Raw genomic sequence first — 21,426 nt, forward strand, 5'->3', positions numbered from 1 at the left:
ATAACAAGCTTGCAGATAGATGACCTCACAATAAGCTGTTAACTTCCAGGCTTGTTTAGAATTCATCAAACGCACGTCAGGTTGAACCTTGATGAAGATGGGATGTGTAGGATCTGTTACGGCGTTGGACATGTTTGTGTTCCTTCAAGAGAAGCTCGGCTTATGAGCCTAGGATTTCTTTTATTGTTTTTATATCTTGTTTTGCAGTGAGTTTTCCTTCTGGCTTCTCTCAGAGTTATTGAACAAGTCTCAAGTCCCTCTTGGTTGCATCAGCTTCCTAAGATCGCCCTTTACTTTTCATGCATTGATTTACTAAGACAGGCTTTTGTTAGGCTACAGCGTTCACAGAAATAATCTGCAACACCACTTCCAAAATATCCACTAAGAGAAAATTCAATAAAGAATTGGACAATTTCCAGTTGTGACACTTATGTAATATTCAGAATCAACAACACAAAAATGTTGACCTAATAGGTACTATTATAAAAATAGGATCTCATGGACCTATGGATAGACCGGACAGAAGGCTGATTGTCGGGTTGGATATTGACATTCTATCCTTGAGTCAACCTGAATGCTTCTCAGCTCACAAGGCTGGTGTCTGTGGTCACGAGGATTAGTGTGTCAGCCCACATAGCTAACCCTCAGCCTTCTCATCCATCAAACAGCAGAGTGGAATATCTCCCAGCATCTCACCTTTCACAAGCAGGCCACACACTCACTTAGAGTCTTTAATGACCGCTCCAAGTAGCTAACTTAATGTGTCCCAACAGACCTCTGATTGGGCACAGTTCGCTGTTCCTGTTGAATGCTGTTGTGAGTGTGAGTGTGTGTGTGTGAGTGTGTGTGTGAGTGTGTGTGTGTGTGTGTGTGTGTGTGTGTGTGAGTGTGTGTGTGTGTGAGTGTTGAAGGAACACATGCTGTGCCGCCAGCTTGTGCCAGCCTTTGGCCCTTCTCCATGCTCCTGACCCTGCCCACTGGCTCAGATATCAAATCACAAGTTCACAAATACCTCTTTATGTATTTTCTGGCGCTGCCAAGAGATTCAAGGAAACATTCACATTGTGATGAGATCTCCTCTTTCCTGTGAACCTTTACGATGTCAGGTGTTGGATTGTGTTTTTGTGTTGCTGGTTCCTAACTTCCTTCTTCATTACACTAGAAGTACAAATCTGAAGAGTGTTATTTTGTGTGGTTACTGAAGTGAGTGTGACTTCCACACAGCACAAACGATTCTGTGTCTGTAATGAACTTGGTAGGGCGAACTGTTCCTCTGATTAAATAAATTTAATTTCAAAACATTGCACCAATTCAAGGAAAATCTAAAATTTCAGTCAGAATCATTTTCCATACCTGCTCTCAAAGTCTGTGACACCCCAGCAGTTCAGTAGACAGATGGTGGGGTTGCAGAAACCTTTGTTAACATCGGACATGAAACATAAAGCATTGTGTCTCTTTGGGATGTTTTGAAATACCCATGTTGTAAGGCTCAGTTCCAGTCTGCAGAATCGTTTTAATTTGTGTCATGTTTTTGTTTAGATGCGTAATTAAAGTATACCAGTCCTGCTTTCACTTGTATCATATACAGAACTGCAGCGACGTATCTGTGAGAAGCAGTAAAAAAAAGACCTGTTCAGACTCCTCAAACTAACACCAACAGCTGCTCTTATAAAACCCAACAATAACATGTTTGGTGTTTGGTGGACGTTGTTGGAGCAGTGAAAACCTTAACAGTGGTCTTCTTGTCTGTGCAGAACCATGTGGACCCCCTCCAGCAGTGATGGAGACCAACCGGGGCAGGTGACGGCCAGGGTGGAGACCACGCCCGCCCTGGGGACCCCCAGCATCTCTGTCTCCCAGCAACAGGCCCCCAAGAAGTTCGCCCCTGTGGTTGCACCCAAGCCCAAGTTCAACCCGTACAAGCATCCCGGAGACCCTGCCCACGCTGATGCTGGAGGTAGGACGAGCTCGTGTCTCATGCCACATCACAATGCCAGTCTCCACATACATGCATTTCATCTGAACATAGGTGAGACTGCCCACGTGCTCGTCCTGTAGCACGTTCCCACGGCTCAGCCAGGGTAGGGAGGGTCTGTGAGTTGTTTGCAACGATGAATTCTCTAGATAAAGATTCCCCGAAACTTCTTTTAAAACGCTTGAAAGTCATAGTAAAAACCACAAGAATAATGTAACTGGTAATTATTTATTTACTACCAACAAGGACAGGCCCCTCCCTCTCAAAGGAAGGGATTCACCCTCTACTGTTATGGTGCAATAATAACTAATTCATTTAGCTGTTGTTAAATTATCCATATACATCCAAACACCGCCAGTTTTAGATTCAGAAATACCTGAATGGTGTATGGTGTCCTCAACAACTCGTTTGCAGTATGGTCATTTGCTAATTTTCTTTTAGAGGGTATTAGGAGGTATTTGTTAAAGTAATAAGTGTTCTCTCACCCGCCTAATTGGCTGATAGCAGTTCTATTGTACACGGGTTTCCATAGTTACTGTGTGAATTTTTTTTCGTCCTAAAAAGCCCACTGATAAGGAATATGACTTTAACTTATCTTTGCATTAAAATGGTATTAATTAAGGCTCTCTATTTTGGTATATTTCACAAAGTTAAAAGATGAATTCAAGGTCTGTTTTTTTTTTTTGCCCAGCCCTTGGATCTCTTTGATGGGGAGAGAGTGGGAGACGAAACGAAGGCTTTGTTCGTGGAGTAAAGTCATGAAAGTGGGGGTAGATTTAAATAAAGTCTTGCATAAAGGGAGTAAAGCTAATCACTGCAGACTCGGCCGGGAGTGAGCAAGATGTTTCCACTGAAAAGACGCACTGTTTACGCTACTGTGTGTTCCAACCACCGACTTGATCTTTCACCAGTTGGCCCAGTCTTCATTTGGACTTGAACAGAAAAGAAAATAGTCTTTTTTTTTCCTCTATGTATTTTTCACACTGTAGAATACTAACCTGCCCCTCACAGCAAGCCACTCATCTGGGATGACAGGTTTGATATTAATGTTTCTGACCCCAGCTATTATGTTCAAGGCCAGGCACAGCTACAGAGACAAATATACCTTAGGTAACTTGTGGTTTGCCACCTTTTCTCGAGTCCACTGTAGAATATTATTTCGAGTGTCAAGCTAATTACACGTACATTAGAGTGAAGACACACAGCTCTACAGCGGGATAATTGACTTTGCATTCAGAGAGATTACAAATGAGTCCCAGACCAGGGGTATTTCCAGAGGAAGAATCACAAAATGTGAGATAAAACTTAAACGACAAGTCTCTCAGAGGGCCTCTGGATAATATGTTCTGTGTTAACGTGAAGCTAATGAGGTTTGTAAAGTATCACTTGATACAGTACTTTAGAGGGAAGTGTCAGTATTTTGGTTAATATTAATCAGTCAGAGCTGTGAAATTGTCAAATTTATCTTTTTTTTATAGAACAAGATGAGAATCCAAAACAGGTTTATTTGTTAGGTTGTGTGAAAACTTAATTGTCAATAAACCTGTTTCTGACTCTGGTCTTTGTTCTATAAAGAGGACACAGGGTTGGTTACCAGTAACTGTAAAGTGCTGCTTTAAAGGTTTGACAGTCTATCATAATCATCAAATGAATATGCAAACCAAGGGTTTTTCTTTTGTTACAGTATGTTGCTAACAAACTGAAATAGTCAGGAAAGTCAGTTGAAACTGAAAAGGAAAAAAAAAAACAGGAAGTACAACATTTAGTTGATGACAGAAAATATAATGAAAAGCATAAAAGCACCTGCTTTCCATAGTTTCCACACAAAACAGCTGTTAGACCGTCGCTGGTCGGATGACCGACACTGAGACACAGAGGACTCTGTTACCTACAAGAACATCTGTCTGAAGGGAAAGCTAAAACAAAGCTAGTTTAATTCAAACAAAACGTATTTAATTGCTTATATTTGTCTGATACTCAAGCAGACTTCTCCTAGGCTGCAGATGATATCTGATGTGGGACTCGTCCCCAGGGAATCCCTCTGTCAAGTTGCAAAACACAGGAAACAGTTATGAAATTGGGCGAAAGTAAGGGGCCTATTTTTGAGAAATGGTACCTTTCTCCTGAGGGACCTGCGGTCTGAACTGCAGCCTTACTGCCCTCGGCCAGCTTCCTTTGTGAAACATGTCTGTCTTCAAATACGCTGTGCTCAGGGTCCAGTAGGTTTTTCTGTTCCTGAAAAAAAACACCTTTAAAAGCTAGATTGTTTTCTATTAGCAGCCTTTTACATGTTAAAGACCATCATTCTGCTGTGTCATCTGTTGATAGGAACAGGTAGAAACTGAGACGCCTGACATAGTTTTGGTTTACATGCAACGTGTGTGTCAAGTTCAGCCATGTCAAGAAGCATTCACGGAGCACATCAAATTACATAACGTTATTTTTTACATACATGGTTTGTAGGTCATGAGTTATATAAGATGTAATATACTTACATGAACCATAAAGTAGGCTATATAAATAAATACAAAAGTTTGTGCAGTTTAATTTCTTACATGATAAAATCATTAACAGGCCTATTTTGGGGGTGTAAAGCGAGGGAGCAAGGCGTTTACAATGTAGAGTCCTTGCTTGTTTATTACAAGTACAAAAAGGTGCTGGAGCCAGTAGGTCTTTATTAGATCTGAGTATTTGTGCCTAGAAAGTAAACCCTAGCAACAGCCTGTCAGCATTCCTGCTAGTTCTCTCAGACAGAGACAGCAAGCATCGCCTGCCTCTGTGTCCTCGAGCTACACGCTACACGCTACACTCTACACGCTACACGCTACACGCTACACTCTACACGCTACACTCTACACGCTACACGCTACACTCTACACGCTACACGCTACACGCTACACTCTACACGCTACACGCTACACGCTACAAGTGTTCCCGGCTGCATGATTTTGTTTGGTATTTTCCAGGTCCTCCAGGGTTTACTTCATGATTACAGCAGCTTTTAAAAACATTTTTTTTACTCTCAACTGTCTGTGAATTAAGAGGATTAAATGGCAAAATATTTGGGTGGCCACTTCAAAACTTTGTGGTTAAGTAAATTGATTACTGCCGTACATAGAATAAATTGTAGTTCATTATGGTCTGCAACTTTTGTTGACAATTCATGTCTACTTTTAATCTGTAGAACAGTTGTTATATTTATATATGTCAAAGGTGTAATTTGATTAATATTTCTAGAAGCTTTTGAAATAAGATTTTTGCTAGTTTATAAATATTATAGGGAATAACATTGATTGGGTCAAAGTTATGCAAAATACTAGTGTTTTCAAGGTGAAGGTGTGCTTAGTAAATCAATAGATTGTCTTTAAGATACAAGATGTGAGGGCCTTTCAAGATGCTATTTGTAAGAATAATAATGATAATAATATGAATATGACAATAATATTCTTAAGATATATCATTATTATTATTTTAATTATTCATACTATATTCTTGTTATCATTTTGCCCTCTAAACATCCAAACAAGCCAAGCCTACTGCAGACGTCTCGCTGCTCATCAGAGGATAAGGAGTCTTTATGAACAGATTATCGAGGCCTTTTGTTTTGTTTTATATCAAATTTTCGGGCCATCTGATATAAAACGGCGGATTAGCACAAATGCAAATTAGGGACAATTCATTTTGTCAGAGCAGGGCCCGGGGGTCCTTTGTCCTGGGCATCTCTTGGGGGGCGACTGGGCGGTCGGGGGCCCTGTTTACCGGCCCTGCAGCTGGGCCGGGGTAGGGCAGGGTTGTAGGGGTGGTGGGGGTCATAAACTGGGCCAGGGTAGGGAAGGGTCAGTGGGGCTGGTTTGAGGTCTCCTGGCAGCGTCACTGGTCTAACCTGCCCTGGTTTTAAGCCCTCAGCAGGAAACACACATCTCAGACATCTCTTTGACCCTATCAGGTTTACATAGCTTGTAAGGAGATCGGATACAGCCTGGAAGAAGGTCAGACAAGAAGGCTTGATGAAGTGAGGAGACGTCCTGGGGAGAAGCACATGTTCATCAGCGCCAGTGTATCCACATTTACATTAAGTCATTTAGCAGACGCTCTTATCCAGAGCGACTTACAGTAAGTACAGGGACATTCTCCCTGAGGCAAGTAGGGTGAAGTGCCTTGCCCAAGGACACAACCTCATTTTGAACGTCCGGGAATCGAACCAGCAACCTTCTCATTACTAGCCCGATTCCAGTCTGTATCCATTCATTTAGCATCAGAAATAAGCATTCAGATTATTTTAAAAATATAAATTAAGTAGCATGAAGCCAGATCCCTCTATGAGATCCCAACCATATTAATATTTATTTATAACTATCTGAAATTAAAGTAGTTGATTCTCACTTACGACCTTTACTGAAGGATTCTGTTTCTAGGCAGCTGTCTGCACTGGTCAGGGGAGGGATGATGTGTGTCAGGTGATCGAGCTGCTGATCACCACGGTGTGTGATGTCACACTGGAACACGGCTTTGAGGAGACCCATATATGAGCATGTCGTCTCACTGAATAGTTCAGGATTAACTCTAAAACACTTCATCTCAGCAAGTTCCCTGGATGTAAACATGACATACTTGTCTGTTCATGGGAGCATTAAAGCGGTGTCTTCCAGCATGTCAAACCGGAAATAATTAAATGTTGTTTGAGTTTCAGCGGTTTAAGAAAAGCATGTAATCTTGATGTTCGTTAGGAAGTTTTAGAATCATCAAAAAGATTTTGTTGCGGGAAATCTCCTGTTTAATGTGAAAATGACAAAATGTGGCCATATGGTATGGCAGACACTGCGACGACATGACTTGTCGTCAATATGTGTCGCGGTAAAATGTAAATCTCAAAAACAGGGTCAGATTTAAGACATTAATTTAAGCTAAGATGGTATAACATTGTGGAATGTCTCCTACTGTATCAGGGATTATGAGGAATGTTAAATTCTAGAACACGATCCACCCAAGTTCTCCAATCAGGGTCTCCCCAACACCTACAAACAACACAACTTCTGCAACAACTACAGATGGACATAAACTGTTCAGCACACCGCCATCTGACGATATACTGCGTGCCATTATTGCAGTGTTTTCTTACGATGTCTGGCCTCAGATTATCGTGTTTTAGCGGTTTTATGAAGCAGGATAATCTCAGTTAAAGTTGAAGACGTGTCAGAAACGATTCTAGACAGAAACTCTGTACTCCCAGTCTTCCCATGAACCCACTAATTGTGTGCTCAGAGCGATTGAAAAAGTGTCAAACATCTGCATAAGCTGTTTTCTCCCTCCCTGCTTGGCTGCCCAGAGGCAAACTGACTACCGGTTGTTATGTCAGAGTCCCTTCACGACTGTTACCAGGAGAGTTGACAGGAAACCCACCAGTGAGAGTCTGTGTGTCCCTATAGAAACCTGCGGCTCCAGCTGCTAGCTGGAACTGTACGAAGATCACTTAATCTAACTGGAGCACAGGCCTCCACTGTAGCTATCTGCTGAAACGTGCGGAATACATGTGGGTGAAGTGTGGCAGTGCCTGAATTATCTCTGTTCATCTTGATCCTCATCAGAATATTGAAGCTAGTATTCTAAGGTTTTTTTTGGTCGTCTTTTTGGTCTTTTTTTCCCCTCAGTTGAGTGGGGGTGGGGGTTTGAGACAGGGGTGGGGGTTTGGGACGGGGGTGGGGGTTTGGGACGGGGGGTTGGGATGGGGTAGGTATTTATTACCATACTTTGCAGATGTAAGAGAAGTTCAGTTGGATATTCATGCCAGAAGTTTCCTTGTGTGGCCTCTCGTGTCCTCACATAAACCTCCTCCCTCACCTGCTCACGCCTTCTCTGGTTTACAGTCAGCAGCACTGCACACACACACTCATACACACACAAACTCATGCACACACACACTCATACACACACACACTCATACACACACACACTCATACACACACACACTCATACTATACGTCCAGAGGCCCCTCATGCCCATGCTGCTAGATTCCAAAGTTTTATTTCCAGCTGCTGAAAATCTTCAGGATTATGTGTAGTCCTACATCTACAAACATCCCTCACACTTCCTGTTCTGCCTGTAGAGATCTCCTACATCTACAAACATCCCTCACACTTCCTGTTCTGCCTGTAGAGATCTCCTACATCTACAAACATCCCTCACACTTCCTGTTCTGCCTGTAGAGATCTCCTACATCTACAAACATCCCTCACACTTCCTGTTCTGCCTGTAGAGATCTCCTACATCTACAAACATCCCTCACACTTCCTGTTCTGCCTGTAGAGATCTCCTACATCTACAGACAGCCCTCACACTTCCCCACTTGTCGACACAGCATCAGAGCCAATTTTGATGTGAAAGGAACTAGAACCAAACTATCTGTTAGCTTCTACCTAAACCGTTCTGACTGACAAGCCTCTTCCTCCTTGGAGAGCTCCCCAGCAGCTTTGAAGAATCACCTCTTGACCTGACTGGACTACGGTCTCTAGCACACGCGTGTAGAGTCCAGTGTTCCAGATACCGTGTTTATATGTAAAGGCTTGTTGGGATTGTGTTTAAAGCCATCACCTCTCCACGATGTGGGTTTCTTTCACTGTAGACAATAGTTTAATCCTTCTTTTATGCCGTTAAATCCTAAACTGCTTAAACCGTCGGAAGCCAATTTGGTCTGCTCCGTTACACTTACAGAAGTGCATCCCTAAAGACCTCAAACCCCAGCCCCTGCATTCCCCACCAAATGAAGTCATAAATCTCTCTTGTATGTATCACTGCTAATTAGGACCAGAGCTCAGTTGCTCAACTGTAGCGGAAGGTAGAACAGAATTGCTCCGTAATTAAGTCAAAGCGCTGTGCTCTCAACCTCTCTGCCACAGCGTACTTGGAATGGACTGCAAAGAGATAAAACATGCTAAATGACACCCTGGTCTCAAAACTCCATCCTGTCTGGGAAGGATTATCATTTGTCCCGTTTTTTTTTTTATGCCACTATAGTATATTCATTTCTTATTTTCCAAATAGAGCAATTTTATTTTAAGCCATGGATTAGTTGCTACTACGAATTTGCTTTTCAGATTACAGATTTACTGTAAAGACGAGGAAGGAATGAACGCTCCCAGTGACTCAGCTCTGAGAAGTCTGACCCAGGTGCTTCAGAAGGCCTGGTGGCCTGTAACCATGCCCACAGTGTCACACAGATGCCTTGTGTCATAAAATGTCCAATCTGCCCCCACACACACACACTGTTTTAACGAAGAAAATCCTATTTAATGTCCGCATCCTCAGTCATTTAAAAAAGAGTTCACACCCACATTTAAAAACAAACCTCCACCCTCAGAGTCACATGACCCTACTGGTTATCTTTCTTTTTTTAGGCAATTTATTTATAGGTTTTCAGTTTACAGCACTATAACAGACCTTGAAATACTAAACCCCCCCCCCCCCCACCTCTTTATTTACCTCAGTGCCTATGAAGTCCAGCTACTCAAGTTCTCAGAGATAAAAACAGGACCTGCGTCGCCAACACCTTCCGCATTCGTGACTCGAGTCGGGTTCAGGTTGTTTGTTAAATCCCCTGGATAGTGGAGAGGACAAGTTAGGCCAGTCTGGCCTTGGATGTCCAGATGGACTGTGCTCTCAGTGAGTTCAAATGCAGATAGTCCTGAGCAGATATGAATCTGTGTGAACATATATTGAACCTTTGTTATCCTTTCCCCATCACTGTACCCTTAGAGTGTACCCATCCAACCTCAATACGTAACGCTGCGTTACGGACCTCGTAAAGAACACATTTCAGCTTGAATTTTGAGAGGCCTGTTTCAACCTTCTGACATCAAGTTATTTCCCGGGAAAAACTGTAGAAAACAATATAGAAATCGCCTACCTTTCCTGTACAACCCCTAGCCCTCGCCTTTGTTAAATACTGTGTTTTATTAAGACTTTTTCAGAGGTCATTCCTAAGTTATCAAATAAGTCACCATCAGCTCAAAATCTCATCAGATTTTGTTGTTTGAATGTGTACATAAGTGTCTTAGTTACTCTGCAAATATGTTTAATGTTCCCACTGTTACACAGCTGGATCAGTCTCCAGTCCTTTATCATCTGCTGAACAACATTCATGTTCCTGATAACCAATTATACCTCTTATGGCCTCTCAAATAACTTTAATTACTGATTAGGATTCCTTGTTCGCAAAGCAGCTACTTGAGAGTAATTGCTCAATAAAGAGAGGGGAAGTTGGTGTATTAAGTAGGTGTTCCTGCTGCTTGTCTCATTAGTGCTTGCTGGGAGCTTTCGTCTCCCTGTCGGCACAAATGGAAGTGACTTCATTCACGGCACAGAAGCCCTCACAGCTCAGACCGGTTCAGTCCAGCTCAAACACAACAAACTTTTGTTGTACAAGAGCAGCTTTTTGGACGTATTTTGTAAAGGAACATTAGGAACATTTGTTTGAGGGTTTTGTACAGTGTCATTAACAACAGTGCACTGTATGTACAAATCTGTACATCTGCAGAATTTGCTAAAGAGATTGCAAGTTGCACATTTTACAAACATGCTCACAGAATGATCTCGACATACAGCATCTGACAGATGTCCTGAATGTGGAGACAACCTTTGAAAGGAGGCTGCCTGATTTTGCAGATGAACTGTATTCCCTAAAGCAAGGAAGGATCACCGAAAGCTCTTCGAGATCCAGAGGTGGGAAGTAACCAAGTACAAATACTTTGTTACTGTACTTAAATAGATTTATCTGGTATCAGTACTTTTTCTGTGCTTTTTAACATAATTGTTTTACACAAATATCTTTACTTTCTCCTTCTATTTTAAAGCCAGGCTCGTTACTTTACTTTTAATCTGTATTTGGTGGCATGATCAATATTAGTTTTTGTCATTGTGCACCTATTTTAATTTATTGGTGATCACGCACAACAAACATAAGATGGCTACCATGGAGCAACACAGCAGGCTGCAAGACAAAATATTTATTTTTAAGTTTCGAAAGGTCCAAAAATAAGGATTTTTTTCTCAGAAAAAATGTATGTTTTGGATGAGACAGAGGGAGTTAACGATGTCGACATGACTGAGAGTAGACACATCCACAACAGGCATGGGTACAAACCTAACAGGTCTCCTTGGATCTATAGTCAGTAACGCTGTCTTTATGTAGAAGGAAGTTCTCTCAATCTGGACACACCACAGCATGGACTTCCAGCTAAGGAACAAGCTACATTTGTTAAACATGGATGGTTAATGACCTCCCCCACGCCCCCTCTCCCCACCTCTCACGTTTCTCCGCTCCTCAGAAGACCTTTTCAATAAAACATGCCTCTCTGAAACATTCATGGCTTTCATGTTTCCTGAAATAATAAATCCAAAACAACTCTGATGTTGGGGAGAGATGAACATGGAACTTAATGTATCAATTGTGTGTCAAGATGCAACTTACAAGTTACTTATTATGTGATGGGAATATCTCTGGAGAGGGTGGAGAGGAGGTGGAGGAGAGGAGGTGGAGGAGAGGAGGAGGTGGAGGAGAGGAGGAGGAGGAGGTGGAGGAGAGGAGGTGGAGGAGGAGAGGAGGAGGAGAGGAGGTGGAGGAGGAGGTTAGTGTCTTGTAGAGGCAGGGTTTATTCTGTCACCACGGATAGTGAAGCTGTTACTCTGGAGTTTTAGCGGAGGTCACAAGGTTATTATATAAACAATTCACATAGAGCCTTCATTTACCCTGAGGGTAAATGTTTAATGTCAAGCTAACAAATTCCGGAAATGTATTGCGCAAGACCCTGACGTGTGTCCCATTTAATAGGAACTGTTGATGTGTGTGTGTGTGCGTGCGTTCATGCGTGTGCGTGTGTGTGTGTGTGCGTGCGTGCGCGCGTGTACCAACTGAGTACCACGCTTAATTAATTTGGTCAACAGACTTGGATAAACTACATTGATGACATCAATTAGATTCTAGTGAAAACAGATAAAAGCCCCAAAAAGCTAATGGAATATTTGAACAGGATTCATCAAAGTCTTAGCATTGCAACAAATTCCCATTACGTCTGATAAAAGCTTTTAATTTGCAAAGCTCATGTCTGGTTTGGTACTTAGAAGTATGCGGTCAAATGATTCAATCTCAAGTCCTGTGCTGAGAGAAACCAAATCAAAATCTAATTTGGCACATAACTCTTCATCCTGTCTGAAACATGTGGTTTGACACAATCCCTGGATTAGCCTGGGACTTTAGAACTCCTAACGTGGCTTGTTTCTGTGCCCGTGGCAGCACAAACACTTCTAACCTATTTGTAACTCAAGAGTTTACAATTCCAATCTCAAGAAAATACCCATGCTAACTCCAGATTAGAACCTCTTAGTTAACCCAATTGTAGCAATTATGGTTGTCAATCTGTTTGTGTTGAGCGATCTGGTCTCTCTCTCTTTCTCTCTCTCTCTCTCTTAAAACCTTTGATGATGCAACTGCTGTTATGTCTAATGGCTATTGGAGTAGTCTGATTGAGGTTTATCTTGTATAGAATATTCTATGTGTCTGTATTATGTAATAATACTCACGGAACAGAATGTAACCATCACCCTAACTGAGAAATGTTCCGTATTGTAGTCACTTATTGAAGTCAGATAGCAGCAGGGGTATTTGGACATATTCTAAAACATGTTGTGTGTTTTATGTGACAGAGGAGTATCCCCCGCCGCCTCCTCCGATGGACGAGCCCAGTGATCTCCCATCGCCCACCTCCTTCCCTCTCCCCCCAGTCCTGGACGGGTACCAGGTGAGACCCCCCCCCCCCCCCTGTGCATCACAGAACACAGGAACCTTCCCTCCCAGATCCCTCCTCTACATCAGAAAGCTAGCACGGAAACAGGGTTAGATAATTCTGTGACACTTTTATTTGTTTACAGAAACAAATACACCTTTTCTCTGTGGTATTTCGGCTGGCCTCTTTCAATTCTGCCTCTCTGGGAGGCAGGAAGTGAGGCAGGAGGTGAGGCAGGAGGTGAGGCAGGAGGTGAGGCAGGAGGTGAGGCAGGAGGTGAGGCAGCTATGAGAGCGAGTGTCAGAGCCATCTGAGTATCAGGCTACATCCAGAGTTGTCGTACCACTGAATCCCTCAAGCATCGCCCCCATCCAGCCTCCCCCATCCAGCCTCCCCCCATCCAGCCTCCCCCCATCCAGCCTCCCCCATCCAGCCTCCCCCATCCAGCCTCCCCCATCCAGCCTCCCCAAACCCCCTAGGCCCCTCCCCTCCTCTGCTGTCTGGGGACAGGGAGGACTGACCCCTGCTGGTGCAGACTGGTCACTTCTCCCCCTCTCCCTGCTGAGAGATCTGCTCTCTCTGTCCCTCTCCCTGCTGAGAGATCTGCTCTCTCTGCCCCTCTCCCTGCTGAGAGATCTGCTCTCTCTGCCCCTCTCCCTGCGGGGATATCTGCTCTTTCTGCCCCTCTCCCTGCTGGGAGATCTGCTCTCTCTGCCCCTCTCCCTGCTGGGAGATCTGCTCTCTCTGCCCCTCTCCCTGCTGGGAGATCTGCTCTCTCTGCCCCTCTCCCTGCTGGGAGATCTGCTCTCTCTGCCCCTCTCCCTGCTGGGAGATCTGCTCTCTCTGACTCATCCAGAACCTGACCTCAAAACTGATCCTCACACAGCTATCACATGTGACGTGGAAGCAGTTCCTCTCTACTCTACTCTACTCTCCCCTGCACTCCTCTCTCCTCTCTCCTCCCGCCTCCTCTCGCCTTTCAGCAGGGTGTACTGTACTCTCCCCCCTCCTCTCTCCTCTCCTTCTCTCCCCCTTCCTCTCCCCCGTCAGCAGGGTGGTGAACCTGAGAGTTTTATGAGGTCCTCACTACACGGTGAAGTAGTGCTCGTTATGTAACAGGGCTGACTGGATGTTCTCTAAAGGAACCCGCTCAGTCTGCTGCCGGTTCCCACGGACTGAGCAGAGCTGGAGGGCAGTGTGCCCTGAGCACCAGGACTGGATGTTTGTTGACTTGGCTTTATAGAGTTGCTCTCTGGAACCCTTGTTGTTTGGAGAAATAAAAAGAACACTGTCCCTGTTCACTAGTAAACCTGTTTAATGGGTGTCTTATCAGTGGAGGTGAAACTGTTTGAACTGTTTAAACACACAGCCCAGAAGGAGATCTCTTGCTGGAGTTAAACTCATACTTTTGAGTTCAAGAGGCATCCTGTTCCCTGAATTATACAATGTCTATTTGTATCCAGATACTAAAAGATCTGGGTGTTTTTTTCTGTGGGGATTGTAATAATTGAGTTTCAGACCACTGAGTTAAATATGTCCCTATTCCAAATCACTTCATCTTTCATGAACAGGATGTTAAATAATTTCTGCTCTTAAGCAGAACTAACAACAGGAAGGGTCTCTGTGTTCAAGAAAACATGAATAATCAAAGAAAACCTAACCTATATTTGTACGGTTACTGTAATTGAATATGGAAATGGAAATGGAAATTCAAATATTAAGATTCTATATTAGGCTATCATCAGCTATTTCCTTCCAGAGCCATGTGGCATGTTCTGCTGTGTTCTGCTGTATTCTGCTGTGTTCTGTGGTGTTCTGCTGTGTTCTGCTGTACTCTGCTGTGTTCTGCTGTGTTCTGTGGTGTTCTGTGGTGTTACAGAGGAACACCACAGAGGAGTTTTAGATCAAGGGTGAAACAGACACGTCACACATAATACCATTAACCGCCTGCCTCCTTTGAAAGAATCGGTTCCAATAATATATTTTTTTTTCTCTCCACTATTGTGCTGGCTTTGAAATACCCCTTGGTGATTAAATTAATTTCATGATATGCCCTTAAGATCTTAATGATGTCCCCTACAGCGAGAGCAAACTCTGCGCATGTTAAAGATCTTTTAATGTGGTGGTGGAAGAGTGGACGTGGGTAACTTGTTATGAGTACAGAACATTGAAGGGGGGAAAGTTAAGTATACATTCAGCCTGCCTCTTTGACCCCAGAGACCCTGATCCAAGACCCTGCAACAGTGACTCACTCACACCACACACACACACAGCTCACTACACACCACACACACACAGCTCACTACACACACAGCTCACTACACACACCACACACACACACAGCTCACTACACACACCACACACACTCCATCCACGGACAGTGCAGATGTAGTTAGTGGTTCGCACAGAGGTGATTTCATCCCTCTACTCTTCCTGTTACTGTACGGTTGCTGTCCACATGACCCTTTCCCCACGTGGCGATAATCTGGGCTCCGGCTGAGACACGTCTGCATGCATCCCCTCGTTATCGCCGCTAAAACTCTTTGCCTTGTTGTCTTTTGTTGATTTGAGACGTGCCATTAGTGCTGTTCTTTGTTTACCGCCTTCATGGCTGCCTTAGATGTTTGGAACAGCAGCACGGCTCCAGATAGGAGTAGTCTTGCCTGTAATGGGTTGTGACAGGTAATCCAAACACATAACATTAGAATGGGAGGCAGTGAACGATCCAGCCAGCTCAGAAAGGGCCCACAGGCAATCAGAGGCGGTGCTCTTGCTGTGGGAGCACAGCAGAAATAATACAGTATTCATCACCGCTTTAGAGAAATTCCCTGGAACTTTTAGGAAGAGGAAGACTTTATCACTAATGGCCAATTCATTATTACTATCGCTCAAAATACCAAAAAACCAACTACAAAATATGTTGTTTGAGGAAGGGGTGAGGCGTCTCCTTTTATTTTGGAATGCCCATTGGCGTTTCCCCCCCGGAGATGAAGCGTTGCTTAACTGACCCTCCCAGATGAAACAGGCCTTCCTCTCTCCTCTCAAACACACCAGGCTCCTCTTACATTACATCATTTAGCAGACGCTCTTATCCTCTTACCTTCTCCTGCATGGCTTTGCGCTTCATTGGTTCATTCAACTGTCCAGTGATGAAGATATTGTGCACAGCTTCCCTCAGTGAAGACTAGAGTTAACATTGTTAACATTGTTGGGGGGCGAGGGGGGGGGACGACGACGACAATAAACTGCAGCACTGACGTTGTTGCACCATCTCTCCTGCCAAACCGGGGATGAGTTATTGAGACGAAGGAGCTCAGAGCAGTCAGACAGATACTAACCTGGTAGACACACAGACAGATCCTGTCCTGATGGACAGACAGACAGATCCTGTCCTGATGGACAGACAGCGTTTGTGTTCAGGGCCTTGGTGTTCCTTTAACCTTGTGAACCTTCAACATCTCTACATCGCTCTATATGTTCAGTGACACATCCATGTTTGAGAGGTGGGGCTGTATTTACCTGGATGGGGTTAGGGGTGGAAAGAGGTGGTGAGGAACCATGTGAGAAACCATTTGTTAGTGTGTCTGAAAGAGCCGTCCTAAGGGGGAGTCTGCCTGGAGGGCTGAGCTGTGGGCTTCACCAGGCTGAGTGTGTAGCCCCTCTGCCTGGAGGGCTGAGCTGTGGGCTTCACCAGGCTGAGTGTGTAGCCCCTCTGCCTGGAGGGCTGAGCTGTGGGCTTCACCAGGCTGAGTGTGTAGCCCCTCTGCCTGGAGGGCTGAGCTGTGGGCTTCACCAGGCTGAGTGTGTAGCCCCTCTGCCTGGAGGGCTGAGCTGTGGGCTTCACCAGGCTGAGTGTGTAGCCCCTCTGCCTGGAGGGCTGAGCTGTGGGCTTCACCAGGCTGAGTGTGTAGCCCCTCTGCCTGGAGGGCTGAGCTGTGGGCTTCACCAGGCTGAGTGTGTAGCCCCTCTGCCTGGAGGGCTGAGCTGTGGGCTTCACCAGGCTGAGTGTGTAGCCCCTCTGCCTGGAGGGCTGAGCTGTGGGCTTCACCAGGCTGAGTGTGTAGCCCCTCTGCCTGGAGGGCTGAGCTGTGGGCTTCACCAGGCTGAGTGTGTAGCCCCTCTGCCTGGAGGGCTGAGCTGTGGGCTTCACCAGGCTGAGTGTGTAGCCCCTCTGCCTGGAGGGCTGAGCTGTGGGCTTCACCAGGCTGAGTGTGTAGCCCCTCTGCCTGGAGGGCTGAGCTGTGGGCTTCACCAGGCTGAGTGTGTAGCCCCTCTGCCTGGAGGGCTGAGCTGTGGGCTTCACCAGGCTGAGTGTGTAGCCCCTCTGCCTGGAGGGCTGAGCTGTGGGCTTCACCAGGCTGAGTGTGTAGCCCCTCTGCCTGGAGGGCTGAGCTGTGGGCTTCACCAGGCTGAGTGTGTAGCCCCTCTGCCTGGAGGGCTGAGCTGTGGGCTTCACCAGGCTGAGTGTGTAGCCCCTCTGCCTGGAGGGCTGAGCTGTGGGCTTCACCAGGCTGAGTGTGTAGCCCCTCTGCCTGGAGGGCTGAGCTGTGGGCTTCACCAGGCTGAGTGTGTAGCCCCTCTGCCTGGAGGGCTGAGCTGTGGGCTTCACCAGGCTGAGTGTGTAGCCCCTCTGCCTGGAGGGCTGAGCTGTGGGCTTCACCAGGCTGAGTGTGTAGCCCCTCTGCCTGGAGGGACTCTCCTGTGATGTGAAGCCTCAGGAGGGTTGTTTAAGGTCAAGGTGAAATGTGCTCACAGGAATCTTAATACTAACCGGAGACTACTGGGAAAATCCGACGAAGGGAATGTAATCACGGTTGTGTGTGTGTGTGTGACAGATCAAGGGTCAGGAGAAGACCCTGGAGCAGAGACGTTCCAGTCTGGACGCTGAGATTGATTCTCTCACCAGCATCTTGGCCGACCTGGAGAGCAGCTCTCCTTACAAGCCCCGAAACACACAGGTATGACTCCACCTCCTCCACCCGCAACACACAGGTATAACTCCACCTCCTCCACCCGCAACACACAGGTATAACTCCACCCCCTCCACCCGCAACACACAGGTATAACTCCACCCCCTCCACCCGCAACACACAGGTATAACTCCACCCCCTCCACCCGCAACACACAGGTATAACTCCACCCCCTCCACCCGCAACACACAGGTATAACTCCACCCCCTCCACCAGCAACACACAGGTATAACTCCACCTCCTCCACCCCGTAACATACAGGTACTACCCCTCCCCTGCATTCATGTAGCACGTGTGCCTATGTGGGAACTGTAGTTTTCATCACACCGAGAGACGAAAGGAACTACAAAATAAATGGGATGAACTGAAAACTCCAGTAGCTGACAGAGATTCAGGAGTTCTGTGTTGTGGTGTAGTGTGCCCGAGACCGGGCACATTCTCAGCACTGCAAAGGAGACAATATTGTTATAAAAAAAGGAAAATTCTATCAAATTGCACATATTACACACAAGCACATTCTGTTAAGTGTGAGGCAGTTATGATAAAATGAGTCTCGACCTATATCATTAATCGATAGGAAACGATTTATTAAGAGCAATTTAGAAGAAAAAAAATCTAAGCCTTGGGCATTCAACTAAATAATTTGACACACAATTAATGTAGGACAGGGCATATAAAAAAAGCGAACCATTTGTGTTTAAATCAGGCTGAGAGTGCTACAGTACAATACCAGGGCTCAGATTTCACACGATGCTGAACTCTACTTCTGGCACTGACCACTGAGTGTGCAGCTACACAACTTGAACTACACACATCCCTCCTTTAAATCAAACTTTATTAGTATAGCCCTTTTTACAAGCAATGCTACAAAGGGCTTCACATATAGAACTGCACCTAAACCAACCTAAACCCTCAAGGTAGACAAGGAAGAGTCCAGAGAGTAGGAGCTGGATGTGGGTCCTGGTGGCCTGATTACGTGGGCCGTGGATGCAGGGCAGAGGGCCTTCCAGCGGGCGAGATGACAGACCCCCGCCCCCAGTCCCCCCTGGGCCCGTCACCATGCTAACCAGCTTACCCAGGCCACACACGTTCTTATTAGAAAACAGCTGTTGCAGCTTGTCACCGTCGCTGCACATGCTGGTCGTAGAACGCTGACCGTCTCCTCTTCGCTTGCGTCACCTGGGGTAACCTGAGGAGAGGAGCTGCCCTCACCTGGGGTTACCCTCACCTGGGGTAACCCTCACCTGGGGTTACCCTCCCCTGGGGTAACCCTCACCTGGGGTTACCCTCTCCTCAGGTTACCCTCACCTGGGGTAACCTGAGGAGAGGAGCTGCCCTCACCTGGGGTAACCTGAGGAGAGGAGCTGCCCTCACCTGAGGAGAGGAGCTGCCCTCACCTGAGGAGAGGAGCTGCCCTCACCTGAGGAGAGGAGCTGCCCTCACCTGAGGAGAGGGGGGGTCAGGTGCACTTCAGGTTCTCTGACCTGAAGTGTTTTGCTGTTGCTTACAGTACTTAGCGGCGCGGCCACATGAGCATGTTGTACACAGTCTGAAATGCTGAACATCTCAGTTTTGTTGTGTTGTATAAAGACATCTCTCTTTCTCTCTCTCTCTGTCTGTCACACTGTTTTACTCTGTCCCCGTCACACACACACACACACACACACACACTCTAACAAAGGGATACATACAGGACATGCACACAGAGGAAAACAACCACATGTTTGAGGCTCTGCACCCATAGGCTGTGGAAGTGCCTGGTAAATTTTCCTAAATAAAATATAGCATAAGTGCAGACCTTTGTAGAAAAAAAGAAAAAAAAACCTTGTGAGAGGAACCAAACAAGCCACAGAGAAACGAGTCTGAAAGCTTTTGTCAGTAAGATTTGAAAAATTCATACGCACCTGTGCAGGCCGTAAAAAGAGGGCCTTTAGAATGAGGGTTAGAATGACCATCCCTCTGGGTCTGATATGAGTGTGACACAGGTCTGCCCACCATGTGCCCTCTGGTCTGCAGCATGTGTATCGTGTAGCAGTCAGGGCTTGTTGGTAGTTGAGTTTGTAGCTGATCTGCTAAGTTACATTTCCTCACTGGGATGTGTTCCCTAGAAGAAGGAGGAACTCTAATGTGGAACAGAAATAGCCTGATGCGTTGTGACAAATCTGTCTTTGCTCTGTCCCAGCTGGCCAGAGAGTTACTGTAGATTTTATATTTGTTTGTTTATCTTACACAGTTACCAGCACCATATACACACACACACACACACACACACAGACACACACACACACAGACACCGTACTCTCCACAGCTGATGCTGATTCTAGCTGATTAACTCTGTTTGACCTTTTTTCCATCCAGCTGCTTCAGTCAGGACGTGCTGGGTTTTTTGTTGCATTCTTCCACAGTGTGACGCTGGGCTTGTGTAACTGGCCAGGTTTCATACGGCACTGCCACAGCTGCTGACTGTAATCTTCCACTTGTATAAGCAGAGAGTAACAAGCGCCCTCAATTTACAGCTTTCTGTGTGCACTCGATTACCGAGCCTGCACTCCAAATCAATAGGACACTCTCATCGCTCACTTCAGAGGGATTGGGAGTAGGAGGAGAGGAAGGGGAGTGGAGGGAAGGGGGAGAGGACTCCCTCCCCAGGTGACGTGCTGGATGGCTCCCAGATGAAATCCAGCCTGAGTTTGTGTTGTGTTTCTCCATCATAAAAGTCTGAACAGCGCGGCACAAACTTTCAGCCGGCGCAAACGGTTCAGAGACATCAAAACAATTTTGTTTGCTTTAGTTGGTTTTCTCCATGGCATAAAGGGGGGTAATGTGATCGTTATATAAGTCCCAGTCGCCTGCTTCCTAAATCCATTTGAGGAAACGCATTTGGTGTGACATAGTTTGTGTTGCAGAGGAATGTTATCCTCCAGTAGTGGTAGTTTGGTGGGACTTCAGTAGGTGACCTTTAGTCAGACCAGCTGACTGGATCCACAGACCTCCTGTCCTTCACAACACCTGTTCTGCTTTATAATTTGGTTCAGCACTCTGGCCTTTAAACCCTGATACAAACTAATCACATCCATAACCTGGAAACTCACAAGAGGACTGTTATGCTACTTATAAGGAAAACAATTCCCACCTGGAACTCTTGATAGACTCTGGCTTTTTATTATGCTTCAAATAACATTCATAGGCCTACCTGTTTTCAGATTTTCTGTTTGTCATATACCATCCCTGTGGCAGAAACGACTATTTTCCATGAATGTTTCTTCTTTTGATTACAGTAAGAAAGATGTGTTAAAAGACCTAATTCATGGTAATTAGGTTAAAGCAGTTTCTCCACCGTTGTCATGCCGCTTCCTGAACCACTTACTTTCTAGGCTACTAAAATATAAAAGCTATTATCACAGGAGACTTTTATAGAAACGGTTGAACATTTTCAATCACATTATCGCCATCAAGTGTAGTACATGACGCGGTAACTTGTTGCTTGCGTAGTGCGTACCGACTCCCAGAGTTAATAACAGCTACGACCAACATGTTACGGTACAGGCAGAGTCTGATGACGGGGTCTGTTACCACGCGCGGCCGACAGATCAAGTCCACGGTGACGGTCGGAGACGAGCCAGCCCACGTTTATGCTAAGGACCCGTGAGTGTGCTGCAAAGCAATCAATCCGCAGCGTTAGGATCAGCGCTAATGTGCAGCGCA

General features: G+C 45.6%; 1 protein-coding gene across 1 annotated transcript in view; it reads left to right on the forward strand.

Annotated features, from left to right (window-relative positions):
* lpp (LIM domain containing preferred translocation partner in lipoma) overlaps positions 1 to 21,426 on the forward strand; it is a gene marked incomplete at its 3' end in the record, with an annotated part of 68,520 nt that overhangs the window by 34,144 nt on the left and 12,950 nt on the right. The window contains 3 exon segments of the mRNA XM_067229797.1: positions 1,755 to 1,957; positions 12,672 to 12,766; positions 17,587 to 17,709. Coding sequence (XP_067085898.1) covers positions 1,759 to 1,957; positions 12,672 to 12,766; positions 17,587 to 17,709 — 417 coding nt within the window.

Source organism: Osmerus mordax, chromosome 26, assembly GCF_038355195.1.
Source record: "Osmerus mordax isolate fOsmMor3 chromosome 26, fOsmMor3.pri, whole genome shotgun sequence".
Taxonomy (NCBI): domain Eukaryota; kingdom Metazoa; phylum Chordata; class Actinopteri; order Osmeriformes; family Osmeridae; genus Osmerus; species Osmerus mordax.